The sequence below is a fragment of the Macaca mulatta genome, chromosome 1 (assembly GCF_049350105.2).
Source record: "Macaca mulatta isolate MMU2019108-1 chromosome 1, T2T-MMU8v2.0, whole genome shotgun sequence".
Taxonomy (NCBI): Eukaryota; Metazoa; Chordata; class Mammalia; order Primates; family Cercopithecidae; genus Macaca; species Macaca mulatta.
In genome coordinates this window covers 228,452,139-228,478,013 of record NC_133406.1, presented here as the reverse complement: position 1 = coordinate 228,478,013, position 25,875 = coordinate 228,452,139, and the positions used below count along the sequence as shown (strand labels likewise).

The window sequence follows — 25,875 nt, the reverse complement described above, 5'->3', positions numbered from 1 at the left end:
TTGGGCCATAAGAGCAGTTGTGGTGACACGTGTAAGATGAGCAAGAACACTAGATTGAGCTAACGCTGACTCTTGCCTTTGTAGAATGAACGCCAGCAGAAAGGGGAGTCCTATTGGTATTCAGTTACCGCCTCCGTAGTTACGAGGATTGTGGAGAATATTGAAGTAAGTCCTGCTGACTTTTATAAAAGTGTCAACATGAGAGGGATTTCTCAGGTTTAAATGTGTTTCTCTTCTTAGTTTCTCGTTTCTTGTGGGTTCAGCTGATCTAGGGTGTAGATGGGGCTGGCTGCTCAGGTCTGCCCTTTTGTGGGCTGTGCCAAGGGGAAAACCTGAAAAGCAAGTCCTGCGCTCTGTGGCAGACATAGAGTTTTCTTGCTTCAGCTGGCATGAGAAGGAGTTTTCACATCTCTTCCATTTCACTTCCTGCACTTTCTTTTTGAATGTTGGAATCCCACCTGCTAAAGGATTTATCTCCTAAGGATCCAGGTTACTTGAGCCTTGATGACTATATGGCTTCAGGGCAAATCACTTCACCTCTCTGGTCTCAATTTCTTCACCTGTAAAATGAGAGAGGTTGAGGATGCCTCGTCTCTAGTTGATGACATAGTGAGTTGTGAAATTGCGAACAGCTCACTAAGATACCTAACCTCTTGCTGGTGTATCTGGTGGCAATTTGACAAGTTACAGGACTGGGGCTGTTGGCCTTGGCCATGTTTTCTACTTCAATTTTAATTTTGTTTCATCCTCAAAAACTTGATCAGGGTCCCACTGATTTTCATGAGTGTTATAAGAGTTTGTCCATACTTACTACGTTTAGAATTTTCTTGCAGTGCCAATGTGACACAGGCCAAATGTGTTCAGTGTATGTCATGTTCCCAAAAATTACAGTCTGAGGTTTTTGGTTTCATAACTTTCCGAACTTTGACAAACAAATTTTAAAAGATTAGTCATTATTTTTGTTTTATCTTAGTTTAAATAATTTTATTGAGATATAGTTCTTATGTCAGAAAGTTCAGTCTTTTAAAGTGTGCAATTTAGTGTCTTTTTTAGTATATTTACAAGGTTGTGCATTGGTCACCGCTAAATAATTCCAGAACATTTTCATCATCCCAATTGGTAGTCACTGCCAAAGCTGGGCTTGGTGGCATGTACCTGTAATCCTGGCTACTTGGAAGGCTGGGGCAGGAGGATGACTTGAGCCCAGGAGTTGGGCTGCAAGGCTGTAGTGAGCTATAATAGTGCCCCTGCACCCCAGTCTGGGCAACAGACCAAGACCCTGTATCTTAAAAAAATCATAATAATTTAAAAAAGTAGTCATTGCCAATTCCCCTCTTCCTTCAGCTCCTGTCAATCACTAATCTACTTTCTCTCTAGATTTGCCTGTTCTAGACATTTCATCTAAATGGAATCATATAATATATGGCCTGGCCATTTTCACTTGACATGATGTTTTCAAGGGTCATCTGTGTAGTAGCATGTTTCAGCACTTCATTCCTTTTTATGACTGAATCATATATTCCATTGTATGGATTGTCAAAGATTAAACAAAGCCGAACGTCAGAGCAATAAAAACAGATTTTACTCAGTAACTACTGACAGCCGAGCTCCAGGCTGACTTGTGCGGAGGTAGCTGGGCCTTTTAAAGGGAGCTTGAGGGTGCAGGGAGGTGGAGTGAGTGGGTACTCAAGTGAAAAATTACAAGGCGTTGGTCGCTTTGAATGTCATTAGGCTAGCTGTGTCTGCTGGCAGTGATCAAAGTTAGGATTCGATCCTCTCTCAGACTGGGAGATTGAGGCCCTACCCTTCCTGATGATTACATTTCAAAGGAATGGCTTTCAGGTCCTTGAGAAAGAGACTCCTGAGCTGTAGGAGATACAAGTCGAGCGTCCCAAATCCGAAAATCCGAAATCCTCCAAAGTCTGACACTTTTTGAGTGCCCACATGATACTCAAAGGAAATGCTCATTGGAGCATTTTGGAGTTTGTATTTTTGGATTTGGGATACTCAGCTGGTTAAGTATAATGCAAATATTTCAAAATTCCCCCAAAAATGAAATCCAAAACACTTCTTGTCCCAAGCCTTTCAGATGAGGGATACTTGACCTGTACATACACATCTCTCAAAGAAATGGCACAATTGAATAGCTCTGTAAACCTATAAACCCTTTTCAGTAAATATGCTATAAGAAAGGGAGGTCAGGGGCCTATGTCAGGTGTTGGCTGGAATAAAGGGTACGTTCTTTTGATAGTCCTGAGCTTTACCAGGCAGGAACTCAATAGAGGACTGTGTTGTCCCCAGGGACGTGGCCTCAGGCTGCCAGAAGCCATATTAAAGTTGGTCAAGTCTCTTTTGAAGGGAATGTTCTTGTTGAGAGTTCTTGCGTTTCTCAGGACATGTGACATTTTGTTTATTCATTCATGAGTTGCTGGACATTGGGGTTGGTTCTCCTTTTTGCTGTTATGAATAATATTGCTGTAAACATTTGTGTACAGGGTTTTGGGTGAACATGTTTTCAGTTGTCTCAAATAGATATCTTGGAGTAGAATTGCCGAATGATGGGTTAACTCTGTTTACTTTTTGAGGAACTACCAAACTGTTTTCCAAAGAGGCTGCACTATTTGACGATTTCACCAGCAATGTATGAGCGTTTTGTTTCTCCATATCCTCATCAACGTTTATTATTGATTATGGGGCTGGGCTCGGTGGCTCACGCCTGTAATCCCAGCACTTTGGGAGGCCAAGGCAGGCGGATCACTTGAGGTCAGGAGTTCATGACCAGCCTAAAATACAAAATTAGCTAGATATGGTGGCGTGTGCCTGTCCTCCCAGCTCCTTTGTGGGGAGGCTGAGGCAGGAGAATCACTTGAACCCAGGAGGCAGAGGTTGCAGTGAGCCAAGATCATACCACTGCACTCCAGCCTGGGCAACAAAGCGAGACTCCATCTCAAAAAAAAAAGCCTGCAGAAATGGTGAAATAACATTTTCTCTAACACCATTCAGGACATAAAGAAAAAAAGTAACAACAACAAAAAAAAACACACCAAAAATCAAACATTTATTATTGATTGTGCACTAGTGGGTGTGAAATGATGGTCTTGCTGTGGTTTTGATTTGCATTTTCTTAATGGCTGAGGATACTGAATATTTTTCCATATATTTACTGGCCACTTGTCTATCTATTTTTTTGGAGAAATGTCTATTTGAATCCTTTGCCACAATTTATTTATTTATTTGTTTTTGAGATGGAGTCTTTCTCTGTTACCCAGGCTGGAGTGCGGTGGTGTGATCTCGGCTCACTGCAACCTCTGCCTCCCGGGTTCAAGCGATTCTCCTGCCTCAGCCTCCTGAGTAGCTGGGATTACAGGCCTGTGCTATCATGCCTGGCTAATTTTTTTTTTTTTTTTTTTTTTTGAGACAGTCTTGCTCTGTTGCCTACGCTGGAGTGCAGTGGCGCAATCCCCGCTCACTGCAAACTTCGCCTCCCGGGTTCACGCCATTCTCCTGCCTCAGCCTCCCGAGTAGCTGGGACTACAGATGCCTGCCACCACGCCCAGCTAATTTTTTTGTGTTTTCAGTAGAGACGGAGTTTCACCATGTTGGCCAGTCTGGTCTTGAACTCCTGACCTCAGGTGATCCACCTTCCTCGGCGTCCCGAAGTGCTGGGATTACAGGAGTGACCCACTGTGCCCAGCCATCCTTTGCCTATTTTACAAATCAGTTTATGTTTTTATTGTTGAGTTATAAGAGCTCTCTGTATATTCTGAATACCAGATTCTTATCAGATTTGCAAATACTTTCTCCCATTCTGTGGATTGTCTTTTTACTTTCTGTTATTGTTATTATTAAGGCATAATCTCACTCTGTTGCCTGGGCTGGAGTGCAGTGGCGCCATCCTACCTTACTGCAACCTCCATCTCCTGGGCTCAAACAATCCTCCTGCCTCAGCCTCCTGAGTAGCTGAGACTCCAGACTCGTGCCATCATACCTGGCTATTTAAAAAAAATTTTTAGTAGAAGTGAGATCTTGCTATGTTGCCTAGGCTGGTCTCTCTAACTCTTGGGTTCAGGTAATATTCCTGCCTCAGCTTCCCAAAGTGCTGGGATTATAGGCATGCACCACTGTGCTCAGCCTGTTGTTATTTTTTAATTCACTGAAGCAGAGTGCCTTTTCTGTAGCCTACTTACAGGGAGGGGCTAAGGGAAATAAATACATACATATGTACATACATGCAAAGTTTATGTGCTGTGCTGGTTTCCTTGGTCCAGATGTGGGGACATAGAGGCAAGATGAAGATATCAGCAGAGCAGGAGGAACAATTGTCTGTATACAATGGCTTTACTTTCTTTAATTGCTTTTTTAAAGATGTCTTCTGAAATGATTTAATGGAAGTATTGGAGCTCTTTTGGTAAAAAATCACAAGAGAGTTATTATAACATAATATAACATATTATAATATAACATAACAAGAGAGTTATTGTAACACTCTTAGGAACTTACAGGATACTGGATATGTGTGTGATGTGTTTGTATAAAGTACCTGCTGTGGTTTCCTTTAGTGGCTCAAGGGCTCAAGGGCAGTTTGACCCCTAACTATAGTATTTCACCCACAGCAGTTATTTAAATGCTTTTTCTTTCTTCTTTTCTTTGGAACACTATTCTGCAGGTGCATCAGCTGGTTTTTCTTTTTTCTCTTTGCAGTTAAAAATTCAAGATGTCCATTTACGCTTTGAAGATGGTGTCACCAATCCCTCCCATCCTTTTGCGTTTGGCATCTGCATTAAGAATGTGTCCATGCAAAATGCTGTGAATGAGCCTGTGAGTATGAAATGTGATGACAAAGCAGGAAGAAAGCCATGCTCTAGGAATTTGGGGCTCTGCCTTTTGCCATTTTGTGTTATGTAAATGAATCACATTCTTTTCCATTGCCTTCTGTGATAGGCATGGGTGTCTCTTGTGTGTTTGCAGCAAATCAAATTTGCTGAAATAGGGAAACAGGGAATTTTCTCTGACCTTTGGTTATATCACTTTCATTTTATGCACAAAGAAACTAAGAGGCAGAAAGGATTTTGTGTTTGATTTTCTTCTCGTGTTACGTACACTCCCTGGGTAAACTCACTCTGTTTCATAGTCGTAGCTACCACCAGGGAATATTTGCTGATGGCTTCCACATTTTGAACTCCATTCTCCACCCTTTGACCTTCATATTCGTGGTTTTCTTAAAACTACCGCTTGTCTCAAAACACACTCTGTTTCTTCACATGCTACACAAAAAACAACATTTTTGACAGGAGGTGTGTGAGGGTTTTCCCCCACACACCAAGCAATTCTCCATCACATACTAAGTTGGTATCCTGTAGTTTAACTCAATTCTGACACTAATGGGTTACTGCAGACCCCGCCGGGTAAGGGCTCAGTCCCATAGGACCACCCTCCACTTCAGATGCGAGTCACAAGGCCCAGGTTGTGACCTGTGCTTCTGACTAGAAGTTGGAGTTCCCACAATTCCCCTCCTCAGGTTTGTTAATTTGCTAGGATGGCTCACAGAACTCAGGGTAACACTTTACTTACGTTTGCTGGTTTATAACAAAGGATGCTATGAGGATACAGGTGAATATCTAGATAAAGAGGGCCACGCCCTGCTCCAGTGTTCAGCAACTTGGAAGCTTAGCAGATCTCATGGTTCAAAGTTTTTATGCAGCTTAATCTCCAGCGCCACCAACCAGAGGTCAGTGAGTGGCACTGAAGGGCCCAACCCTCTAATTACTTGATCTTTTCGTGATGAGCCCCATCTTGAGGCTGTCTAGGGACCCCATCAAAAGTCACTTAATTAGCATATACTGAGGTGTGATCATGAGGGTTTTATGAACAGCAATGACACTCCTGTCAGGAACTTCCAAGGGTTTTAGGAACTCTGTGCCAGGAACCTGGGACAAAGATCAAATACATTTCATGTTATACCACAGCTTGTCATAACTACCAGAATGATCCTGTGTATTCCATCTGCCCATTTTGTCCCCCAAACGAAGTATTTTTCTTTATTCCCTAACATTTTACTGAATGTAAAAACCCATAATAACTAACAGTTTTGAGTACTTTTATATGGCAGGCACTGTTCTTAGCACTTTCCATGATTTAACTCATTCAATTCGCCTTGATTTTCACCACTGCTGTGATCCTAATAACCCTACTGAGGGCACTGCAGCATAAGAGGTGGAGTGAAAAGTGGAACCAGGCCTTGAACCCAGGTGGACCGACTCTAAATTAGGGCTTGGCAAACTATGACCTGTGGCCAAGTCTGGCTTCTCACCTGTTTTTGTAAATAAAGGTGTTTTAAGTCCCAGCCGTGCTCATTAGTGTTGTCCACAGTGGAGTACTGTAGTTGCAGCAGAGGCTGCATGGCCTACAGAGCCGAAGCTGTTGACTCTCTGGCCCTTTATGGAAGACTGTGCCATCCCTGCTCCTCACCCTGTGCTCCTGCCTGCCACACTGATCTCTAGAAGCTGTGTGCTCCTCCTTTCACTTCTTACACTTCAATTTCCATATCTAGTTATTCACACGGTCCTGCTACTTTTTCCTACAAAGCATCTCAAACATAGCTCTTCCTGTCCATCCTCATATGACCGTCACCCTGCAGGATGCTGTCAGGTTTTACCTGGACTAATGAAATATGCTGTTCTGTGATCTCCAGGATCTTTCTATTTGTCCTGTACCAATGCTTTCCAGTGTTTTCCATGTCAGAACCCACATAGTAAAAAGATAGTATTTGTATAGTACACGGGGGCAAATGGTTGTGGCTGCTTGGGGCTGGAAGTGGCCAGCTCAGAGTAACCACATGTTTCTAAGATATAACTTGATCCCATACACTGGCTCATACTTGAGGCACTCATAACTCATTTTTTTCTGGCACACTGAAGGGAAAGCCCTACTTTACACCGTCACCAGACTTCTTTTTCTGAAACACATACCTGATCGTGTTACCTGCCTGCATCAAAACGTTCAGCAGCTCCGCATCTCTTAAGGCCTGAAGTCCAAACACCTTAGCGTGGCATAAACTTCCTTTCCTAATGAATTTGATAACTAGGTCAGCCCTAACAGATTGCCACAAACCAGATGGCTTAAAGCAACGTAAATTTATTCTCTAGACGAGAGGTCTGAAGTCAAGGGGTTGTGGCCAGATCAGTCCCTTCTGGAGGCTGAGGGGAGAAACTGTCCCGTGCATCTCTCCTTGGCTAGCTGCTGGCGGTCACTGAGGTTGCTCAGCTTGCAGGTGCTTCACGCAGCCTCTGCCTCCGTCTTCACGTGGCCTTCTCCCTGTGTCGTTTTTCTTCTTGTAAGGACAGTACCCATTAGATGAGGGCCTCCACTAAACCAGTATGACCTCTTAATTTGATTACATCTGCAAAGACATAATTTTCAAATAAGGTGACATACACGCTTCTGCGTGGTTATGACTTTTTTTTTTTTTTTGGGAAGGGAGGACACCATTCAACCCAGTGTACCTAGTAACATTCCAAGCTACTTTTCTCAACTCTTAGCTCACTCCTCATCCCAAATATGCATTCATCCACATGTACCAATACTGCCCCCACCCCATACATCCAGTGTTCCAGTTACACAGATAGACTCACTGTTCCCTGAAGATATCAGGCCTTTTGTATGGTCGCCCTTCTGTATCCTCAGGTTCCATATCCATGATTCTACCAACAGAGGATCAAAAATACTCCCCCTCTGGCTGGGTGCAGTGGCTCACGCCTGTAATCCCAGCACTTCAGGAGGCCGAGGCGGGCAGATCGCCTGAGCTCACAGATTCAAGACCAGTCTGGGAAACATGGTGAAACCCCATCTCTATTAAAAATAAAAAAATTAGCCGGGCGTGGTGGCGCATGCCTGTAATCCCAGCTACTCAGGAGGCCGAGGCAGGAGAATCACTTGAACCCGGGAGGTGGAGGTTGCAGTGAGCCAAGATCGTGCCGTTGTACTCCAACCTGGGCAACAAGAGTTTAACTCCATCTCAAAAAAAAAAAAAAGAAAATTCAGTATAACAATGATTTACATAGCATTTACATTGTATGAGGTATTGTAAGTAATCTAGAGATGATTTAAAGTGTACAGGGAGGATATATGGGTAGGTTATATGCAAATACTATGCCATTTTAAGAGACTTGAGCATTTGCAGATTTTTGTATCTTTGGGGTTCTTGGAACCAACTCCCTGCGGATACTGAGGGAGGACTGTATGGTTGACCCAGCCCTTTCCTCCTACCTGACCATTTGCCTGAAACTTTTACATCTTTCGACAATCATCTGCACAGTGACATTTTCTTGTTTGCTCATAGCATCGTATAGATTTTTCTCCTGCTTCCCTCTGTGTCATTAAAATTATGTATTTGCATGTTTGTATCCCCAGTTAGCTAGATTTTGAACTCTGTAAGAGCAGAAGCATGTTTGAGTTATATATCCACAGCACCACGTAAAGTACCTGACACATGATTTTTTACAAATGATTTGTTGAATGAATGACATTCACGAATAAAGACAGTCATCCTGTTTTCTTCTTTGTCTTTTTTACCTTAGGTACAGAAACTAATGCGGAAAAAGCAATTAGACGTAGCAGAGTTTAGCATCTATTGGGATGTCGATTGCACTTTACTGGGGGATTTGCCTCAGGTGGAGTTACAGGTATGATTTCGGCAGGGGGCTTTGTTGCAAGACAGCATGGAAGGGAAGTGGCGTAGGATCACTGCCATTGAGGCTTTTGTCTCCTGCATCTGATTCCCATTCCCACCCACTGTTCCTCTAAAGCCATTCACTCTCAAGTGTGTTTGCTTGAGGTACTTGATAAGTATGTGACTTTGAACAATTTATAGTGCTTTGTTTTATGTATGTTTTAGATTTATGCTAGACTGTAGGTTTCTTTGGTTTATTTTATTCAACTAAAGCTATGTTTTTAAGATGTTGCTGTTTGTACTTCCAATTCATTGCTCTGACTACTGCATAGTATTCCACTGTTTGCATGTGCATGTAACATAGTCATGCATCTAGATTTTTTCCATCATTTATTTATTTATTTTTGTAGAGATGGGGTCTCACTCTGTTGTCCAGGCTGGTCTTAAACTCTTGTGCTCAAGCAATCCTCCTGCTTGGCCTCCCAAAGTGTTGGGATTACAGGTGTGAGCCACCACACCCAGCCAGTTTAATCCTTCTATAAATAATTTATAGGTGGTTTAAGTGAAATGGAGGAAAATAGCTCATTTTTTCCCCCACCCAGGGTTATCTTTTGCTTGGATACTGTTGTACGTGATGGTTTTTTTCTTCTTCTTTTTTGTTTTTTTGAGATGACATCTCGCTCTGTTGCCCGGGCTGGAGTGCAGTGGTGTGATCTTGGCTCACTGCAACCTCCATCTCCCGGGTTTAAGTGATTCTCCTGCCTCAGCGTCCTGAGTAGCTGGGATTACAGGCGCATGCCACCATGCCCGGCTAATTTTTGTATTTTTAGTAGAGATGGGGTTTCGCCATGTTGGCCAGGCTGGTCTCGAACTCCTGACCTCAGGTGATCCACCTGCCTTGGCCTCACAAAGTGCTGGGATTACAGGCATGAGTCACCATGCCCGGCCGGTTTTTGTTTTAATTCGATTACATAAACACTGTATCCATATAGTAAAACAATATGCAGCAATGAATAATAAAGGTAAAGATCTTTATGATGACTGTGTAATAGTCTCTAAGATATAGTATGAAGTTAAACTAAGGTAAAAACAGCATTTATAGCATTTGTTGAAGAAAACAGAAAATTACAGATGTCTCCGCATGTGTACAGAACGGCTTGGGTGGGAGACATGAGAAGCTGGTGTCATTGGTTGCCTCTGAGGAGGTAAAGTGGGTGGCTGGGGATGAGACCAGGAAAGAGATTTCACCTTTTTTTCCCTTTAAAATTTTAAACCATGTGAGTGTATTACCTATTAAGAAATAGAAAGGCTGGGCGCGGTGGCTCACACCTGTAATCCCAGCAGTTTGGGAGGCCAAGGTGGGTGGATCATGAGGTCAGGAGATGGAGACTATCCTGGCCAACATGGTGAAACCCTGTCTGTACTAAAAATATAAAAATTAGCTGGGCATGGTGGTGCATGCCTGTAATCCTAGCTGCTTGAGAAGCGGAAGCAGGAAAGTTGCTTGAACCAGGGAGTCGGAGGTTGCAGTGGGCCGAGATTGCGTCACTGCACTCCAGCCTGGCAACACAGCAAGACTCGTTTCAAAAAAAAAAAAAAAAAAAAGAGAAAAGAAATATAAATAAAAAATTTGAAATACTAGAGAGTTTTATAACCCAGTTTTATAGTGTTTTTGGATGTCGATACAATACACTGTTGATTAGATAACATACCAACATGTTACTTGATCCTAAAAACATTTGCTGTTGGCCAGGCCCGGGGGCTCATGCCTGTAATCCCAGCACTTTGGGAGGCGGGAGGATCACTTGAGCCTAGGGGTTCAAGACCAGACAGGACAATATAGTGAGATCCTGTCCTCATATAAAAAGAATAAAAATGAATAAAAACAAAACTGACAAAAACATTTGCTGCTGTGACACAGCCTGTGACTGTGCTCCACTGTTTGTCATAAAACCCCAACACTGTAAAAGAGTGACTCCCAGACGGAAAGCCATTCTGAGTAGAGCAGGTGTTCTTGTGACACACAGGAGGCCATGGCCAGGAGCATGGAGAGTCGCAGCCATCACTACGTCCTGGAGCCTGTGTTTGCATCTGCTCTTCTGAAGAGAAACTGCTCCAAGAAGCCCCTGCGGTCTCGGCACAGTCCCCGTATTGATTGTGACATTCAGCTGGAGACCATTCCCTTGAAACTCTCTCAGGTATGCCCTTGCTTCTCAGTGGCATCTACTCACTGTCACACTGGTGACTGCCGTGAAAGTCTTGATATTAATGTATCCTCACCAGGAAAGACAGTTCACCTGAGACCATTTCCCTCCAGACCAAAACTATGTAACTGTTACATAGTTAGAATGGGTTGATCTCAGGTTAGTTTTTTTTTCTTTTTAATTAGTTGGTGGTATGGATTGGAAAGGAGGCTAGTTTTGTTTTGATATTTTTAAGAGCTGAACAAAAAATACAAGCGATACGGCAATGCATAGGCTTAACTGTCAGTGTTCAGAGAAATATGCCACTTGATGCTGATATTTTGGTGTTTCAGTTTGCACCGGGTTTCAATTCAGTGGATCAACTAATGTGAATTGTTCTTGTTAGATATAGGTCTTAATTGAGTAAAAGAAACAAACCAATTCTAACCTAGTATCTCTTAACCTCTAATAAAAAGCTGCAATACCGGCAAATCATGGAATTCCTCAAGGAGCTGGAACGAAAGGAGAGGCAGGTGAAGTTCCGAAGGTGGAAACCCAAAGTGGCGATATCTAAGAAGTAAGGGCTTCTCAGTGTGGTCATGAAATACATTTGGGAGTCTGTTCTTATTATGTACATAGATCAGAAATATGCCTCACTGTCCTTTACTCTTGTTTGGAGATAAAAGTACAATTGATTTTTTCTGGTCCTTGGAATGCCATTCCCGTTGTTTATCATTGTTGATATTCTTTCTGTATATTTATTTGGTGTCATCAGCTTACTGTTAGACTGAGTGTAGTAAAATTCAGAGGATCCTCTCAGTCTCATTTAGCAAGTAGGCTGATGCTGCTCTGGTGGGATCTGGTGTGTATTAAAATACTTTAAATATTCTTTGAACCCACTTCCCTGTGTGTTTTCTCCCAGGTTGTTTGGTCAACATTTACATAGTACTCTTTGCAGCCTCCATAGCAAAACTGAATCCTATTTTCATGTTGCAGTGATAAACTTGACCAGTGTGATATAATAAAACTTTTTAAAGATCCTATGTAGTTCCATGTCTTTAGTTAGAAGTATTCAATTAAAAATCTTTAGTAGTCACATCCTTGGTAATTATCTTAAGACGGTATTTACCTTACAGTCAGCCCTCAATATTCTGTCAGTGGAGGGGACGGGTATTAAAATTCAAACCAATCGAGAACTATGTTATTGATAAATACATTTGGGATCTATTATTTGATGTTCTTTGGCAGATTTGCCTTCTCCACCTAGTGGGTTTAATATTAAGATGAGCCTAATATATAAACTGGTGGCTGACAAGAGAAAAGGTGTCTCAGGAGAGGAGTGGGGTTATGTGGATTGTCCTAGATTGGTAGCCTTTTCGTTGCTTTTGTTGTAAGAAGTGATTACATTGTTATGGACTATTTCAGCTGCCGAGAATGGTGGTATTTTGCTTTGAATGCTAACTTATATGAGATCAGAGAGCAGAGGAAACGCTGCACCTGGGACTTTATGTTGCACCGGGCTCGCGATGCTGTGTCTTACACTGACAAATATTTCAACAAGTTAAAAGGAGGGCTGCTGTCCACAGATGACAAGGTAAGTGGACTGTGGTCTTGTGTGTCTTGTCTTATTCACAAGGTAAGAATGTTCTCTCAATGACTAAAGAAAATGGGATCTGTGAAGTAATAAAGTCCCTGCCAAAGTGGCTAAATTTTACAGGATAGAATTGGTCTTAGTAGGGTGAGAACAAAGCCAGGAGCATCTTCCATACTCCACTGCCCGAGGGGAGCCTGGCCACGGGATAGGAGGAAGAAAAGACACCATGGTCCTGCTCTGACTCTGTGCCCACACACCTGCCCCCCAGCTCGAGGGACTGTTTCATGCAGTCACTCGCCTCTCTTCAAAGCCTGATCCGAGTCCTAATTCTTTTACTTCAAAGTCTGTAATCTCTGTGAACTTTGGCCTCTGTTTTCTGTAATCCCAGTGGACTTGATTGACCTTGGATATTTAGGTGGTAGAGGCTAGGCAGAAAAGGTGAAGTACATGGTGAAGGCAAGCTCACGTTTTAGTTAATAGTAGGGTTAAAGGCCCTTAGAATGCCCCCTCCCGGAGCCCTGGCATGGGACCCCACCCCTTCTCTAGCTGTCTGCCTGCTCTCTTGGGGGAAGGTATTGGGGATTGCTTTGCTGCTTGTTTGGTTTCAGTTTTGTGAGCATCAATTTTTGCAGTAGCAGCTTAGACTGTTTCCAGGATTTTGGCTCAGGTACTGCCCCTTAACTAACCATTTGTTTAGTAGACTCTTCCAAGCACAAAGGAGTACTTTTCCCTTCAGCACCTGCTGTGTGGTCACTGAGGTCAATGCTGAATCCCTAGTGGTTAGCGCCTCTCCTGCCAGCACCCTGAGGCTGTGGCCCACTCCCTTTGCTAATGCTTTTATCCTAGTGTCAGACATGGTTACTGACGCAGGAACCTTATGAGAAGGATAAAATAAACCAGACATTGTGGATGATTTTCTTTTCTCTTTTCTTTCCTTTTTCTAAATTTTCTTTGAGACAAGGTCTGGCTCTATTGTCTAGGCTGGAATACAGTGATGTGGTCATGCTCACTGCAACCTCTGCCCCCTGGGCGCAAGCCATTCTCCCACCTCAGCCTCTCAAGTAGCTGGGACTATAGGCCTGCATCACAACTGTCTAATTTTTTATTTTTTGTGGAGATGGGGTTTCACCCTTCTGCCCTGGCTGGTCTTGAACTCATGAGCTTAAGTGATCCGCCTGCCTCAGCCTCCACCGCCCCCAGCCTACCCTTTTTTTTTCTGAGACTGGATCTCCTTCTGTCATCCATGCTGGAGTTCAGTGGTGCAATCTTGGCTCACTGCAACCTCAGCCTCCTTGGCTGAAGGGATACTCCCACCTCAGCCTCCTGAGTAGTTGTGCGTCACCATACTCGGCTAAGTTTTGTATCTTTTATAGAGACAGGGTTTCACTGTGTTGCCCAGGCTGATCTGGAACCCCTGGGCTCCAGGGGGTTTGCCCACTTTGACCTCCCAAAGTGCTGGGATTACAGACCTGAGCCACTGCGCCCAGCCCTTGGATGATTGTCTTAAAGACACAGGCAAAGACATAGAGGGAGAGAAAATCTCATTTACAACTGAGATGAGCAAGTAAACATAAACACGTAAAATCTCCTTTTTTCTTAATGTTACGGTATAAGAAGCAGTTCAGGACAGCTAATTCTGCTTTTAAAAAATGTAGCTGGGTATCATGGTTCTTTCCTAACTAGTGTGAAACAAGTGAAAATGACCACGTTCTTGCTGATTTCCTACATGAATGGTAAGAGAGCTGGAGCCTGTACACTTCCTGTGGAAACTTGGTCCTGAGTTTCAGGAAGAGCGATAACTAGACTGCTTACTGCTCATCTGAGCTAATACATGTGGAAGCCCTTTGTAAATGGGGTCAGTGCTGTTCAAAATATGGGTGCTGCAACAGTCCATACGCTTTCATGACTCTTAAAACTGAGTACTGCTCTTCTTCCTTCCCTCTCCATTCACCATTCATCTCAGATATCATGAAACTTGTTAGTGATTTTTTTTCCCCCTTCTTTCATAGAGCTAAATTTCTGGAGAATTGTCAGTGATGTTTTTAAGACCAGATAACATCTACTGGATTATATGGAAAGCTGCTTAAGCCAGAAACAGCAATCATGGAACTATTTATCTTGTTTCTTGGCCTTCAGTGGAAATGCAGGGGACCAGAGAGTTTCCTGTGCTGTACTTTTAGTGGCTTGTGAGGGTGTCCAGTGTCTGTGGATGTACAATGTTTGTGTTTTTGTTTGTTTGCTTTTGTTTTCACCCAAACAGGAGGAAATGTGTCGGATTGAAGAGGAACAGAGCTTTGAGGAATTGAAGATTTTGCGTGAACTGGTTCATGATCGATTTCACAAACAAGAAGAACTAGCAGAGGTAAGAAATCCTCTACAAGAGGATTTGTTCTGACCCAGCACACCCCGAGTGCTACAGTTTTGATGTGCTTATGCTCCTGTCGGGGGAACAGCAGCATAGCACAGCTTGCTTCTATCTTTGAGTACTCATCTTTGCTCCTTTGTGATTGACACAGAGTCTGCGGGAGCCTCAGTTTGATTCTCCAGGAGCCTCTCCGGGAGACCCAGAACCTGGTGGAGGCAGTGGGATGCTGCAGTATCTTCAGTCCTGGTTTCCTGGATGGGGTGGCTGGTACGGGCAGCAAACCCCAGAAGGGAATGTGGTTGAGGGACTGTCAGCAGAGCAGCAGGAGCAGTGGATTCCCGAAGAGATCCTGGGTACGGTGGGAGCTGGCCTTCACTCGATTCAAACAAATTGGTCTGTTATTTGTGCAACAGCTTGTGGTATTTTTCAAATTTAACAAAAGTAGATATTTGGAAAACAGTTTATGTTCATAGAGGCTAAGAGAAGAAATATTTTGGGAGATACTCCATTTGTAACTCCGTGACTAAATGTACATATTAATGCAGTTTCAGATAGAGCTGAGAGGCAGAGGTTGTAAAAGAGCTAAATTTGAACAAGTTGAACAATTTTAAACTCTGAAATTTGAATACCAGTCTAGAGCCTCTCTTAAACCTGCAGTGTCCGATATCTAGCCATAGGCACAAATGGCTACTAAAATTTAATACAAATTGAATACAAGTAAAAATTTAATTTCTTAATTGCACTAGCACATTAGCCACGTGTGCTCCCAGTGCTCGGTAGCCACATGTGGTTAGTGGCCACTGTACTGGACATCACAGATGTGGACCATTTCACCATACTGGGCAGCACTGCTTTGTACCATCCCTTATCATGAGTCTTATCCTTCCTGGTTTGATAATAAGTTGATATCCCTTAAAAAACAATTAGGGTTGTTTTACATTAGGAAATACTATAAAACAGTCACCCATGACTTTGGAGTTCTTCCTTAACACAGGGAAAAATAGTTAAATAAACATCATCATAACTGTGATCAATCTGCTTGCTGGTGCTTTTTTATTCTTCCATGTTTTTTCTTACAGTCTTTTCTCCCTTACCATTTAGGCACCGAGGAGTTTTTTGACCCCACTGCAGATGCCTCATGTATGAACACATATACAAAGCGAGATCATGTCTTTGCCAAACTGAATTTGCAGTTGCAGCGAGGTACAGTGACTCTGTTACACAAGGAGCAAGGAACTCCTCAAATGAATGAAAGTGCTTTCATGCAGCTCGAGTTTTCAGGTACTCTGCCCCTAAGAAACTACCTGCCACTGTTGTCTCTCTGTGAGCCAATGTCCAGGCGATTCTCATTATTCGCTGTAGTGAATAGTGTAGTGAATAGTCTAGAAAATCAGTGTGAAAACTGTATTACCCAATGTGGAACCATTGCTCTTAGGGGAACTACTGGGTTAGGTTCATGTGAATCTCTGGTCATAACATTCATCAACTGATCAGTACCTAACCTTATTTTTTTAAATGTGTGTCTGTATTTAAAGACATTTAATATGGATATACAGACAGTCCTTGACTTAGGATACTTTGACTTTGGATTTTTCGACTTTACAAGTAGCACAAAAGTGCTGCACATTCAGTAGAAGTCATACTTCGGATTTTGAATTTTGATCTTTTCCTGGGCTAGAGGTAGGTAGTATGATATTCTCTGAAGATGCTGGGCAGCAACAGTGAGCCACAGCTCCCAGTCAGCCATGCGATCATGAGGTAAGCAGCTCATAGTCTACAGTGGACTGTGTTGCTAGATGATTTTGCCTACCTGTGGGCTAATGTAAGTGTTCTGAGCACTTTTAAGGTGGGCTAGGCCAAGCTGTGATGTCCAGTAGGTTGGGTGTATGAAATGCATTTTTGACTTACGATAAGACAGGGTTTCGTCATGTTGGCCAGGCTGGTCTTGAACTCCTGACCTCAAGCAATCCGCCCTCCTCGGGTTCCCAAAGTGCTGGGATTACAGGCGTGAGCCATTGTGCTCAGCTGACTTATGATATTTTCAACTTATGGTGGGTTTATCATAACTCCATCCTAAGTCGAGGAGCATTGTGTTATTGATTTATTAACATTGAACTCATGGCCTATAGCACTATGACTCATGCCTGAATGAAGTTTCTCTAATACTCATTTTTTTTTTTTTGAGACAGAATCTCGCTTTGTTGCCCAGGCTGGAGTGCTGTGGCGCAATCTCACTCACTGCAAGCTCTGCCTCCTGGGTTCACGCTATTCTCCTGCCTCAACCTCCCAAGTAGCTGGGACTATAGGCGCCCACCACCACTCCTGGCTAATTATTTTTGTATTTTTAGTAGAGATGGGGTTTCACTGTGTTAGCCAGGATGGTCTTGATCTCCTGACCTTGTGATCTGCCCGCCTCAGCCTCCGAAAGTGTTGGGATTATAGGCGTGAGCCACCGCGCCTGGCCTCATATTATTTTTGTAACGCACATCACAGTCTTCTTGCACTCAGGACCACTAGACAGCACTTTAGCACTAGGGGGTTGTTTTAAATAGTGAAACCGCAAGCAAAAAGCACAGAAGCATGAAAAACATGGCTCTAAACAGAAGATCATGGGAAGGATGTTTGTTCACAGTGTGAGAGCTGAAACGAGGAGGCAGAGTGTTGCCTTGTTTGAACTCAGGTGGGAATGTGCATATCAGTCGGCTTGAATTTTTTTCTGCTCTGTGAGTGTCTGAATGACTGACAGAGTGCCATGAGGATTAATTTTGGGGTTACAAATTTTAGCAAGTAAGCAAATATGGAATCTGTGAATAATGAGGATGGACTGGACATTATTTGCCTTCTTTTTGTGACTTTGAATTAAAGATGTATAAATATGCAGATGTTGGTTTGGACATCTCACAAATATTTTTATTTCAGTCCATAAAGCAGTAACTTATTTGAGATTCCTCAGTAGTTGAAGAAGGACAAATGATTTGTTTTTTTAAAAGCCCGTTTGTTTGACTTCATACTGTAGAAAGTTGAGCTGTCATAAACTTAGTATTAACTAGCAGACTACTTGAACTGAATTGAAAAGGCGCTATTTAAAATTCATTCTGCTGGGAAACTTCTAACGGTCTTTGTATGTTTAGATAGCTGGATAGATACAGGCACACTTCATTTTATTGCACTTTGCCTGATTGCACTTTATAGACACTGCATTTTTTACAAATTGAAGATTTGAAAATGAGCAAGTCTACAGGTGCCATTTTTCCAACAGCATGTGCTCACTTTTTTTTTTTTTTTTTTTTTTTTTTGAGACGGAGTCTCGCTCTGTCACCCAGGCTGGAGTGCAGTGGCCGGATCTCAGCTCACTGCAAGCTCCGCCTCCCGGGTTTATGCCATTCTCCTGCCTCAGCCTCCCGAGTAGCTGATATACAGGTGCCTGCCACCTCGCCCGGCTAAGTTTTTGTATTTTTAGTAGAGACGGGGTTTCACTGTGTTAGCCAGGATGGTCTCGATATCCTGACCTTGTGATCCGCCCGTCTCGGCCTCCCAAAGTGCTGGGATTACAGGCTTGAGCCACCGCGCCCGGCCAGCATGTGCTCACTTTGTGTCTCTGTGTCACATTTTGGTAATTTGCCCAGTATTTCAAACTTTTCCATGATTATTCTGTTATGGTGATCTGATTTGTAATGTTATTTTATTTGTTTTGGAGTGCCATGAACCATGCCCATCGAAGATGGTAACTGTAAATACTGTGTATGTTCCAACTGCTTCACCGACTGGCCATTTCCTTGTCTCTTTTCCTCTCCTCGGGCCTCCCTATTACCTGAGACACAATGTTGAAATTTGGTTAATTAATAAACCTACAATGGCTTCTAAATGTTCAGGTGAAAGGAAGAGTCACATGTCTCTCATTTTAAATCAGAAGCTAAATGTGCACATGTCTCACTTTAAATCAAAAGCTAAACGTGATTAAGCTTAGTGAGGAAGACATGTCGAAAGCTGAGATAGGCCAAAAGCTAGGCCACTTGTGCCAAACAGTTAGCCAAGTTGTGAATGCAAAGGAAAAGTTCTTGAAGGAAATTACTAATAAAAGTGTTACTTCAGCAAACACATGAATGATCCGAAAGCAAAACAGCCTTACTGCTGCAATGAAGAAAGTTTGAATGGTCTGGATAGAAGATCAAAGCAGCCACAGCCTTCCCTTAAGCCAAAGCCTAAAGCACAGCAAGGCCTTAACTCATTTCTGTTCTGGGAAGGCTGAGAGAGGAGAGGAAACTGCAGAAGAAGAGTTTGAAGCTCGCAGAGGTTGGTTCATGAATTTGAAGGAAAGAAGCCATCTCTGTAACATGAAAGTGCAAGGCGAAGCAGCCAGTGCTGATGGGGAAGCTGCAGCAAGTTATCCAGAAGATCCAGCTAAGATCCTTGCTATACTAAATGACAGATTTTCATTGTAGATGAAAAAGCCTGCTATTGGAAGAAGATGCCATCTAGGACTTTTCATAGCTAGAGAGGAGAAGTCAATGTCTGGCTTCAAAGCTTCAAGGGACAGGCTGACTCTCTTGTTAGGGGCCAGTGCAGCTGGTGACTTTAAGTTGCTGATTTACCTTTCTGAAAATCCCAGGGCCCTTAAGAATTATGCTCAATCTCCTCTGCTTGTGTTCTATCAGTGGAGCAACAAAGCTTGGATGATGACAGCACATCTGTTTACAGCATGGTTTACTGAAGATTTTAAGGCTGCTATTGAGACCTACTGCTCAGAAAAAAAGATTCCTTTCAAAATATTACTGCTCGTGGATAATGCATCCAGTCACCCAAGACCTCTGCTGGGAGAAGTATAAAGAAATTGGTGTTGTTTTCATGCCTGCTAACACAGCATCCATTCTGTAGCCCATGGATCCAGGAGTAATTTCAACTTTCAAGTTTGTTTCTTTAATTAATTACTTAATTTATTCAGAGATGAGCTCTCACTTTGTTGGCCAGGGTGGTCTCAAACTCCTGGCCTCAGATGATCCTCCTGCTTCAGCCCCCCAAAGTGCTGGGATTACAGGTGTGAGTCACCACTCCCAGCCTCAACTTTTATTATTTAAGGAATACATTTCATAGGCTATCGCTGCCATAAATAGTGATTCCTCTGATGGACCTGAGTAAAGTATATAGAGAAGCTTCGGGAAAGGATTCACCATTCTGGATGTCATGAAGAACATTTGTAATTCATGGAAGGAGGTCAAAATATCAACATTAACAGGAGTTTGGAAGAAATCAACCCTCTTGGATAACTTTGAGGGGTTCAAGACTTAAGTGGAGGAAGTAACTGCAAATGTGGGGTAAATAGCAAGAGAACTAGAATTAGAAGTGGAACCTGAAAATGTGACTGAATTGCTGTAATCTCATTATCAAACTTGAATGGATGAAGAGTTATTTCTTACAGATGAGGAAAGAAGGTGGTTTCTTGAGATGGAATCTACTCCTGGTGAAGATATAGTGAACACTGTTGAAATGACAACCAAAGGCTGGGTGTGGTGGCTCACACCTGTAATCCCAGCACTTTGGGAGGCCAAGGCAGGAGGATCATTTCAGGCCAGGAGTTCATGACCAGCCTGGGCAATACAGCAAGACCCTATGTCTACTAAAAATAAAAAAAAAAAATTAGTTGGTCGTGGTGGCTCACACCTCTAGTCCTAGCCACTTGGGAGGTAGGAGGATCCCTTGAGCTCAGGACTCTGAAGTTACAGTGAGCTATGATTGCACCACTGCACTCCAGCCTGGGTGACAAAGCGAGACCCTGTTTCAAAAAAGAAAACACAGTAAAAAAAGGAAACGACAACAAAGTTTTTAGGATGCTAAATAAACTTAGTTGCTAATGACAGGGTTTGAGAGGATTGACTGTGTTTTTGAAAGAAGTTCTATTGCGGTTAAACACCTGCTTTATCAAACAGCATCACCTGCTACAGAGAAATCTTCTGTGAAAGGAAGAGTCAGTTGATGCAGCAAACTTCATTGTCTTATTTTAAGAAGTCACCACAGTAACCCCAACACTTCAGCAACCACACCCTGATCAGTCAGCAGGCATCGACATGTAGGCAAGACCTTCCACCAGCAAAAAGATTACAACTCGCTGAAGACTCACAGGATTGTCAGTACTTTCTAGCAAGAAAATATTTTAAAATTTTAAAGTATCTGTATTGTAGTTTCAGGCATAATGCTATTGCACACTCAGTAGACTACTGTATAGTGTCAACATCACTTTTCTATGCACTGGGAAACCAAAAAATTTGTGTAACTCGCTTTATTGTGATCCTTACTTTATTGCAGTGGTCTGGAACCAAACCCGTAATATCTCCAATATGTGCCTATAGATAGATAGGGTTTTTTTGTTTGTTTGTTTAATTTCAAGGAAAAGTAGTTCATCATATCTAATAATACTCTGTAAAGTAGAATATCTAATATTTTAAAAAACACTTTAGGCTCTCATAAGCATTGTATCAACTATTTTGCTTATGTTTTATAGATGTAAAACTTCTAGCAGAGTCTCTTCCTCGAAGAAATTCCTCCTTGCTTTCAGTCCGGTTGGGTGGACTGTTTCTTCGAGACCTGGCTACAGAAGGAACTATGTTTCCTCTTCTAGTCTTCCCTAATCCAGTATGTACAACAGTGGGATAATGAATGTATCTAAGGTGTTGGTAAATTGTAGTCTGTTTTAGGCGAATGATACCTGATTCATTCTGACAAATTTGATGATCTTGAGACTGATGTGCTGGGATTAGAGAAGTTTCTTGAATTTGTTAAAGAGAAAATGTTGGTGAGATTTATGGCTATGCCTTCTTGCACTCCTGTGTTGTAGCCACCATGGTCTATTTTGCTCTGATTTGGAAGAAAATGCTATAAGACCACTATTTTCTGCATTTCAATGTTTGGGTTTCCTCTGTATCTAACAGTCATTTTCATGCCTTCTGACCCTTAGTCACTGACATGAAATCTCATCTTGCCAGGGTCCCAAAACGGAAATATCTCAAGTTTTCTATATTTGTATAATTTTCAAAATATACATTATTAATGATAAGACCTTTGATCTTAAGTTAGCAACAAACTGTCCACGTGGTTGAATAGTTAACCCCTTATTCTGTCCATAGTTTTATTGTGGTTGGGGGAAGGTTGTGGAGAGGGTGGGAAGGCAGACTGAAAATTTGAAAAGTTAGATATGTTTAATTTTCATTTAGCAACTGTTCATTAAATGTGCTGAGTGCCAAGTAGCATATTGTCAGTACAAAGGAAAAGATGCGGTCTCACTAGATGGGGAAAAGGGCAGAAAACGAAACAATTCTGCAAGTACTCAATCTGAGGTAAAGTGGGTTTTGATCTGATTGTGCTAAGGGAGTGTGTTGCTAAAGGGTAAGATGGTTTGTTTAGTGAATTTACTCTCCTCTCACCCTGACGTCTATGCATTTTTGTGTGTTTGTTTAATAGCAAAAAGAAGTTGGCAGAGTCTCACAGTCTTTTGGTGTACAAACTACATCTGCAGACAGAAGTGATCATTACCCAGGTACTTTGTCCTACTTTTTTAAAAAAATTTTTTAATTTTTTAAATTAATTTTTCTTTGAGACAGGGCCTCGCTCTGTCGCCCAGGCTGGAGTGCAGTAGCGTGATCTTGGCTCACTGCAACCTCTGCCTTCCAGGTTCGAGTAATTCTCATGCCGTAGTCAGGATTACAGGCGTGTGGTTCCATGTCCAGATAATTTTAGTATATTTAGTAGAGATGGGGATTTGCCATGTTGTCCAGGCTGGTCTTGAACTCCTTGGCCTCTCAAAGTGCTGGGATTACAAGCATGAGCCACCATGCCTGACCTTTTTTTTTTTTTTTTTTTTTTTTTTTTAATAATTTAAAAATTCTTTTTGGGGGGCTTTCCAGCAAAAACCAGATCAGTAGTCTTTGATCAGTAGTAAAAGAGGGAATGTTTTCTGTTTTGTGCACAGTGATTTGCTGTGTGCACCCGGGTTTGACTTGGACACAGCCTGGTCCTCTCTCAGTGGAGATGCGAACCTGAGGCTAACTGGGCAACCTTGCAGGGCCTTCAGGTCCTTGGTTTCCATGATATATGGAAGCTAGTACAACAGGCCAGTCTATGTAATTCCTGTGGAAAATTAAACAGTCAATCCTGATTAGGCTTTCTGTTTTAAAGATAGGCATAAATGTGAACTAATTGGAAAATAATTTAGAAAATGTCTGTTTTTCCAGAATTTCTCACAGGTCTATTAAGAATAAAGTTATCGTTTTTGCTTTGTTCCATGTTCTTATTCCTATTCTTTCCTTTAGCTGCAGACCCAGATGACCCAGTTTTTGAGATGCTGTATGAGAGAAATCCGGCACACAGCCACTTTGAGAGGCGACTCAATGTCAGCACAAGGCCCTTGAACATCATATACAATCCGCAGGCCATTAAAAAAGTAGCAGACTTTTTCTACAAGGGAAAGGTTCATACCTCAGGTTAACTTTTTTGTTTGATCTTCCTTTTTAAAAACATCTTTATTGTTATTTCTGGTGTTCTGGACAAGGGTTATTCAGATGCTCTGATAGCAACAAAAAAGGTCTGTAGAGTAAGTCAGTCGGGTTGCCCTGTCCTGTTACCAAATCAGGGTAGAAGTTTGTGGACAGTCTTTTCCAAGATAAATCTATATCCTTAAATATTTTCTCTTTGTTTGCCTCCACTTAGCATGCGTTTAGTCATACTTTTCATTTCTGTCTTTTTTTTCCATTTTTATGTCATACTGTCATTCTGAATAATGGCACCAAAGAATAGCAGCTGTACTTTTTGAAAGCCACTACCTTTGAATCAGTACCTATCTTAAAATATTAGAGTGATTGAAGGCAATAAAATAGTATGGGGTGAGGGAGTTCATCATCTCTTTTAGGTTTCTCAATTACAAAACATTCTTACAAAAATAGATGAAAGTACTACAGGCATAAAATAGTTTCATGATATTGATTTCACACGGCTGTATTTTCAGCCAGCATTGTAACTGGAAATCTGCATCTTGGAACTGAAAAGCAACGATATCCATACTTTTCATTTCACTAGGACAGTGGTTTCCTTGGCTACCCGGGATATTTTAGACCAGTGAACTGAGCAGGAGTGTTCAAGAATTTCCTTCTAGATGACAGGATCAGTGGTCTCTTTGACCTCCTTTGTGCAGCATTAAATACTGCAAAGTTCTAAATGTCATCATTGATTTATTTATGCCTCCCTTTGTTCCCCAAAAATATTTGAAACAGTAGGTGCAGAAAAAGTACTTTTATGGACAGGGAGATTTATAAAACAATAGTATTTTCTTAAATGTCCCTTCCCTCTTTATTACAATGAAGCTGTTTTAGTTTTTGGACTAGTTTTTTAGTCTTTTCATATAAACAGTAGCCATAAATGCTGTGACTTCATTTCTCTGTCACGGATAGAATATAGAAGGTGGCCAGGCACAATGACTCATACCTATAATCCTAGAACTTTGAGAGGTCGAGGCTGGGGGATTGCTTGAGCCCAGGAGTTTGAGACTAGCCTGGGCAACATAGGGAGACCTCATCTCTACTAAAAATAATTAAAAAAAATTAATCAGGCATGGTGGTGTGTGCCTGTAGCCCCAGCTACTCGGGAGGCTGAGGCAGAAGGATTGCTTGAGACTGGGAGTTCAAGGCTACAGTGAGCTATGATTACACCACTGCACTCCAGCCTGGGCAACACAGCAAGACCCTGTCTTAAAAAAAAAGAATATAGAGAGGCTGGGTGTGGTGATTCATGCCTGTAATCTCAGCACTTTGGGAGGCTGAGGCAGGTGGATCACTAGAGGTCAGGAGTTCAAGACCAGCCTGGCCAACATGGTGAAACCCTGTCTCTACTAAAAATACAAAAATTAGTTGGGTGTGGTGGCATGCGCCTGTAATCCCAGCTACTTGGGAGTCTGAGGCAGGAGAATCGCTTGAACCTGGGAGGCGGAGGTTGCAGTGAAGCAAGATCATGCCACTGCACTCCAGCCTAGGAGACAGAGCGGGACTTTATCTTAGAGGAAGAAGAAGAAAAAACAAAGAACATAGAAGGCACTTCCTTTGAAATTCCATTTTCTCTTTCAGTGCTTTTTAACAATTTGGAAATATAGTAGTTTGGAATATTTCAGAAAATGGCTTAAGAAATTCTAGTAGTTTAGGTATACTTCTCTCACTTGCCTCCTCTCCCCCATGGCTGTCTACTACCTATTTTTGTCTCATTCCTGTTACCCTGTATTATGCCAGGTCATACTGGAGCAAGAAACTGTTGTTACTGATTTTTTTTTTTTTTTCTTGAGACAGGGTCTTGCTCTGTCACGCCAGGCTGGATTGCAATGGTGTGATCATGGCTCACTGCAGCCTCAGTCTCCTGGGCTCAGGTGATTCTCCCGCCTTGGCCTCCCACAGTGCTGGGATTATGAGTGTGAGCCACCATGCCCAGCCTGATTTTTTTTTTTTAAGCTTTAATGGAAATTCTTGGTGAGAATTGATGTAGGACTTTTGTTCACCCAGCCGTGTGAAAATTCTGACTCTCCTGTGTATTTCCAATCTTGCAGGTTTTGGTTATCAGTCTGAACTTGAGCTGAGAGTGGCCGAAGCTGCCCGAAGACAATATAACAAGCTGAAGATGCAGACCAAGGCAGAAATCCGGCAAACTCTTGATCGTTTGCTAGTGGGTGATTTCATTGTAAGTGAGCATCCATAAACACTCTTTGGGGATTGTGGAAAGGGCAGGAATTCTTTCCATCAAGTCACTACCTACTGTAGATAGGCTTACTTATATCAGTTATGCTAACTGAATAAACAGAATATTAAATCCTTATCAGCTAGCATAGAATAAAATCTTGTGTATTTTATAGTCAGGGTGTAGCTAATACAATGAGTGACTGTGACTAGATTCTGTGTCTCCTTAGACCAGGATGAGGTTACTTTCAAGACTCATCTTTGTGCCGGGCGCGGTGGCTCACACCTGTAATTCCAGCACTTTGGGAGGCCGAGGTGGGCAGATCACTTGAGGTCAGGAGTTCGAGACCAGCCTGGCCAACATG

At 42.3% G+C, this 25,875-nt stretch overlaps 1 protein-coding gene and 2 long non-coding RNA genes across 8 annotated transcripts in view; 1 reads left to right on the top strand and 2 right to left on the bottom strand.

Moving 5' to 3' along the window:
• The window catches only part of VPS13D (vacuolar protein sorting 13 homolog D), a 284,839-nt gene that overhangs the window by 15,796 nt on the left and 243,168 nt on the right, over positions 1–25,875 (top strand). For all 6 annotated transcript variants that reach the window (XR_013407652.1, XR_013407651.1, XM_015113831.3 and 3 more), the window contains exons 5-17: positions 85–165; positions 4,702–4,818; positions 8,577–8,681; positions 10,696–10,866; positions 11,328–11,428; positions 12,277–12,445; positions 14,706–14,807; positions 14,962–15,163; positions 15,912–16,091; positions 21,307–21,437; positions 22,263–22,338; positions 23,111–23,281; positions 25,384–25,514. Coding sequence is in view for 4 of the 6 variants with exons in the window: in XM_015113831.3 (XP_014969317.3) it covers positions 85–165; positions 4,702–4,818; positions 8,577–8,681; positions 10,696–10,866; positions 11,328–11,428; positions 12,277–12,445; positions 14,706–14,807; positions 14,962–15,163; positions 15,912–16,091; positions 21,307–21,437; positions 22,263–22,338; positions 23,111–23,281; positions 25,384–25,514 (1,737 nt within the window). In the remaining 2 variants the exon portion in view is untranslated. The remainder of the gene's footprint in view (positions 1–84; positions 166–4,701; positions 4,819–8,576; positions 8,682–10,695; positions 10,867–11,327; positions 11,429–12,276; positions 12,446–14,705; positions 14,808–14,961; positions 15,164–15,911; positions 16,092–21,306; positions 21,438–22,262; positions 22,339–23,110; positions 23,282–25,383; positions 25,515–25,875) is intronic.
• LOC144336277 (uncharacterized) lies at positions 1,830–10,568 on the bottom strand. Its single transcript, XR_013407909.1, has 3 exons — positions 10,453–10,568; positions 3,673–4,087; positions 1,830–2,696 (listed from the first exon to the last, which is right to left on the bottom strand). It is a non-coding gene; the product is annotated as an uncharacterized LOC144336277 (long non-coding RNA).
• On the bottom strand, positions 9,316–10,297 carry LOC144336283 (uncharacterized). Its single transcript, XR_013407914.1, has 2 exons — positions 9,998–10,297; positions 9,316–9,916 (listed from the first exon to the last, which is right to left on the bottom strand). It is a non-coding gene; the product is annotated as an uncharacterized LOC144336283 (long non-coding RNA).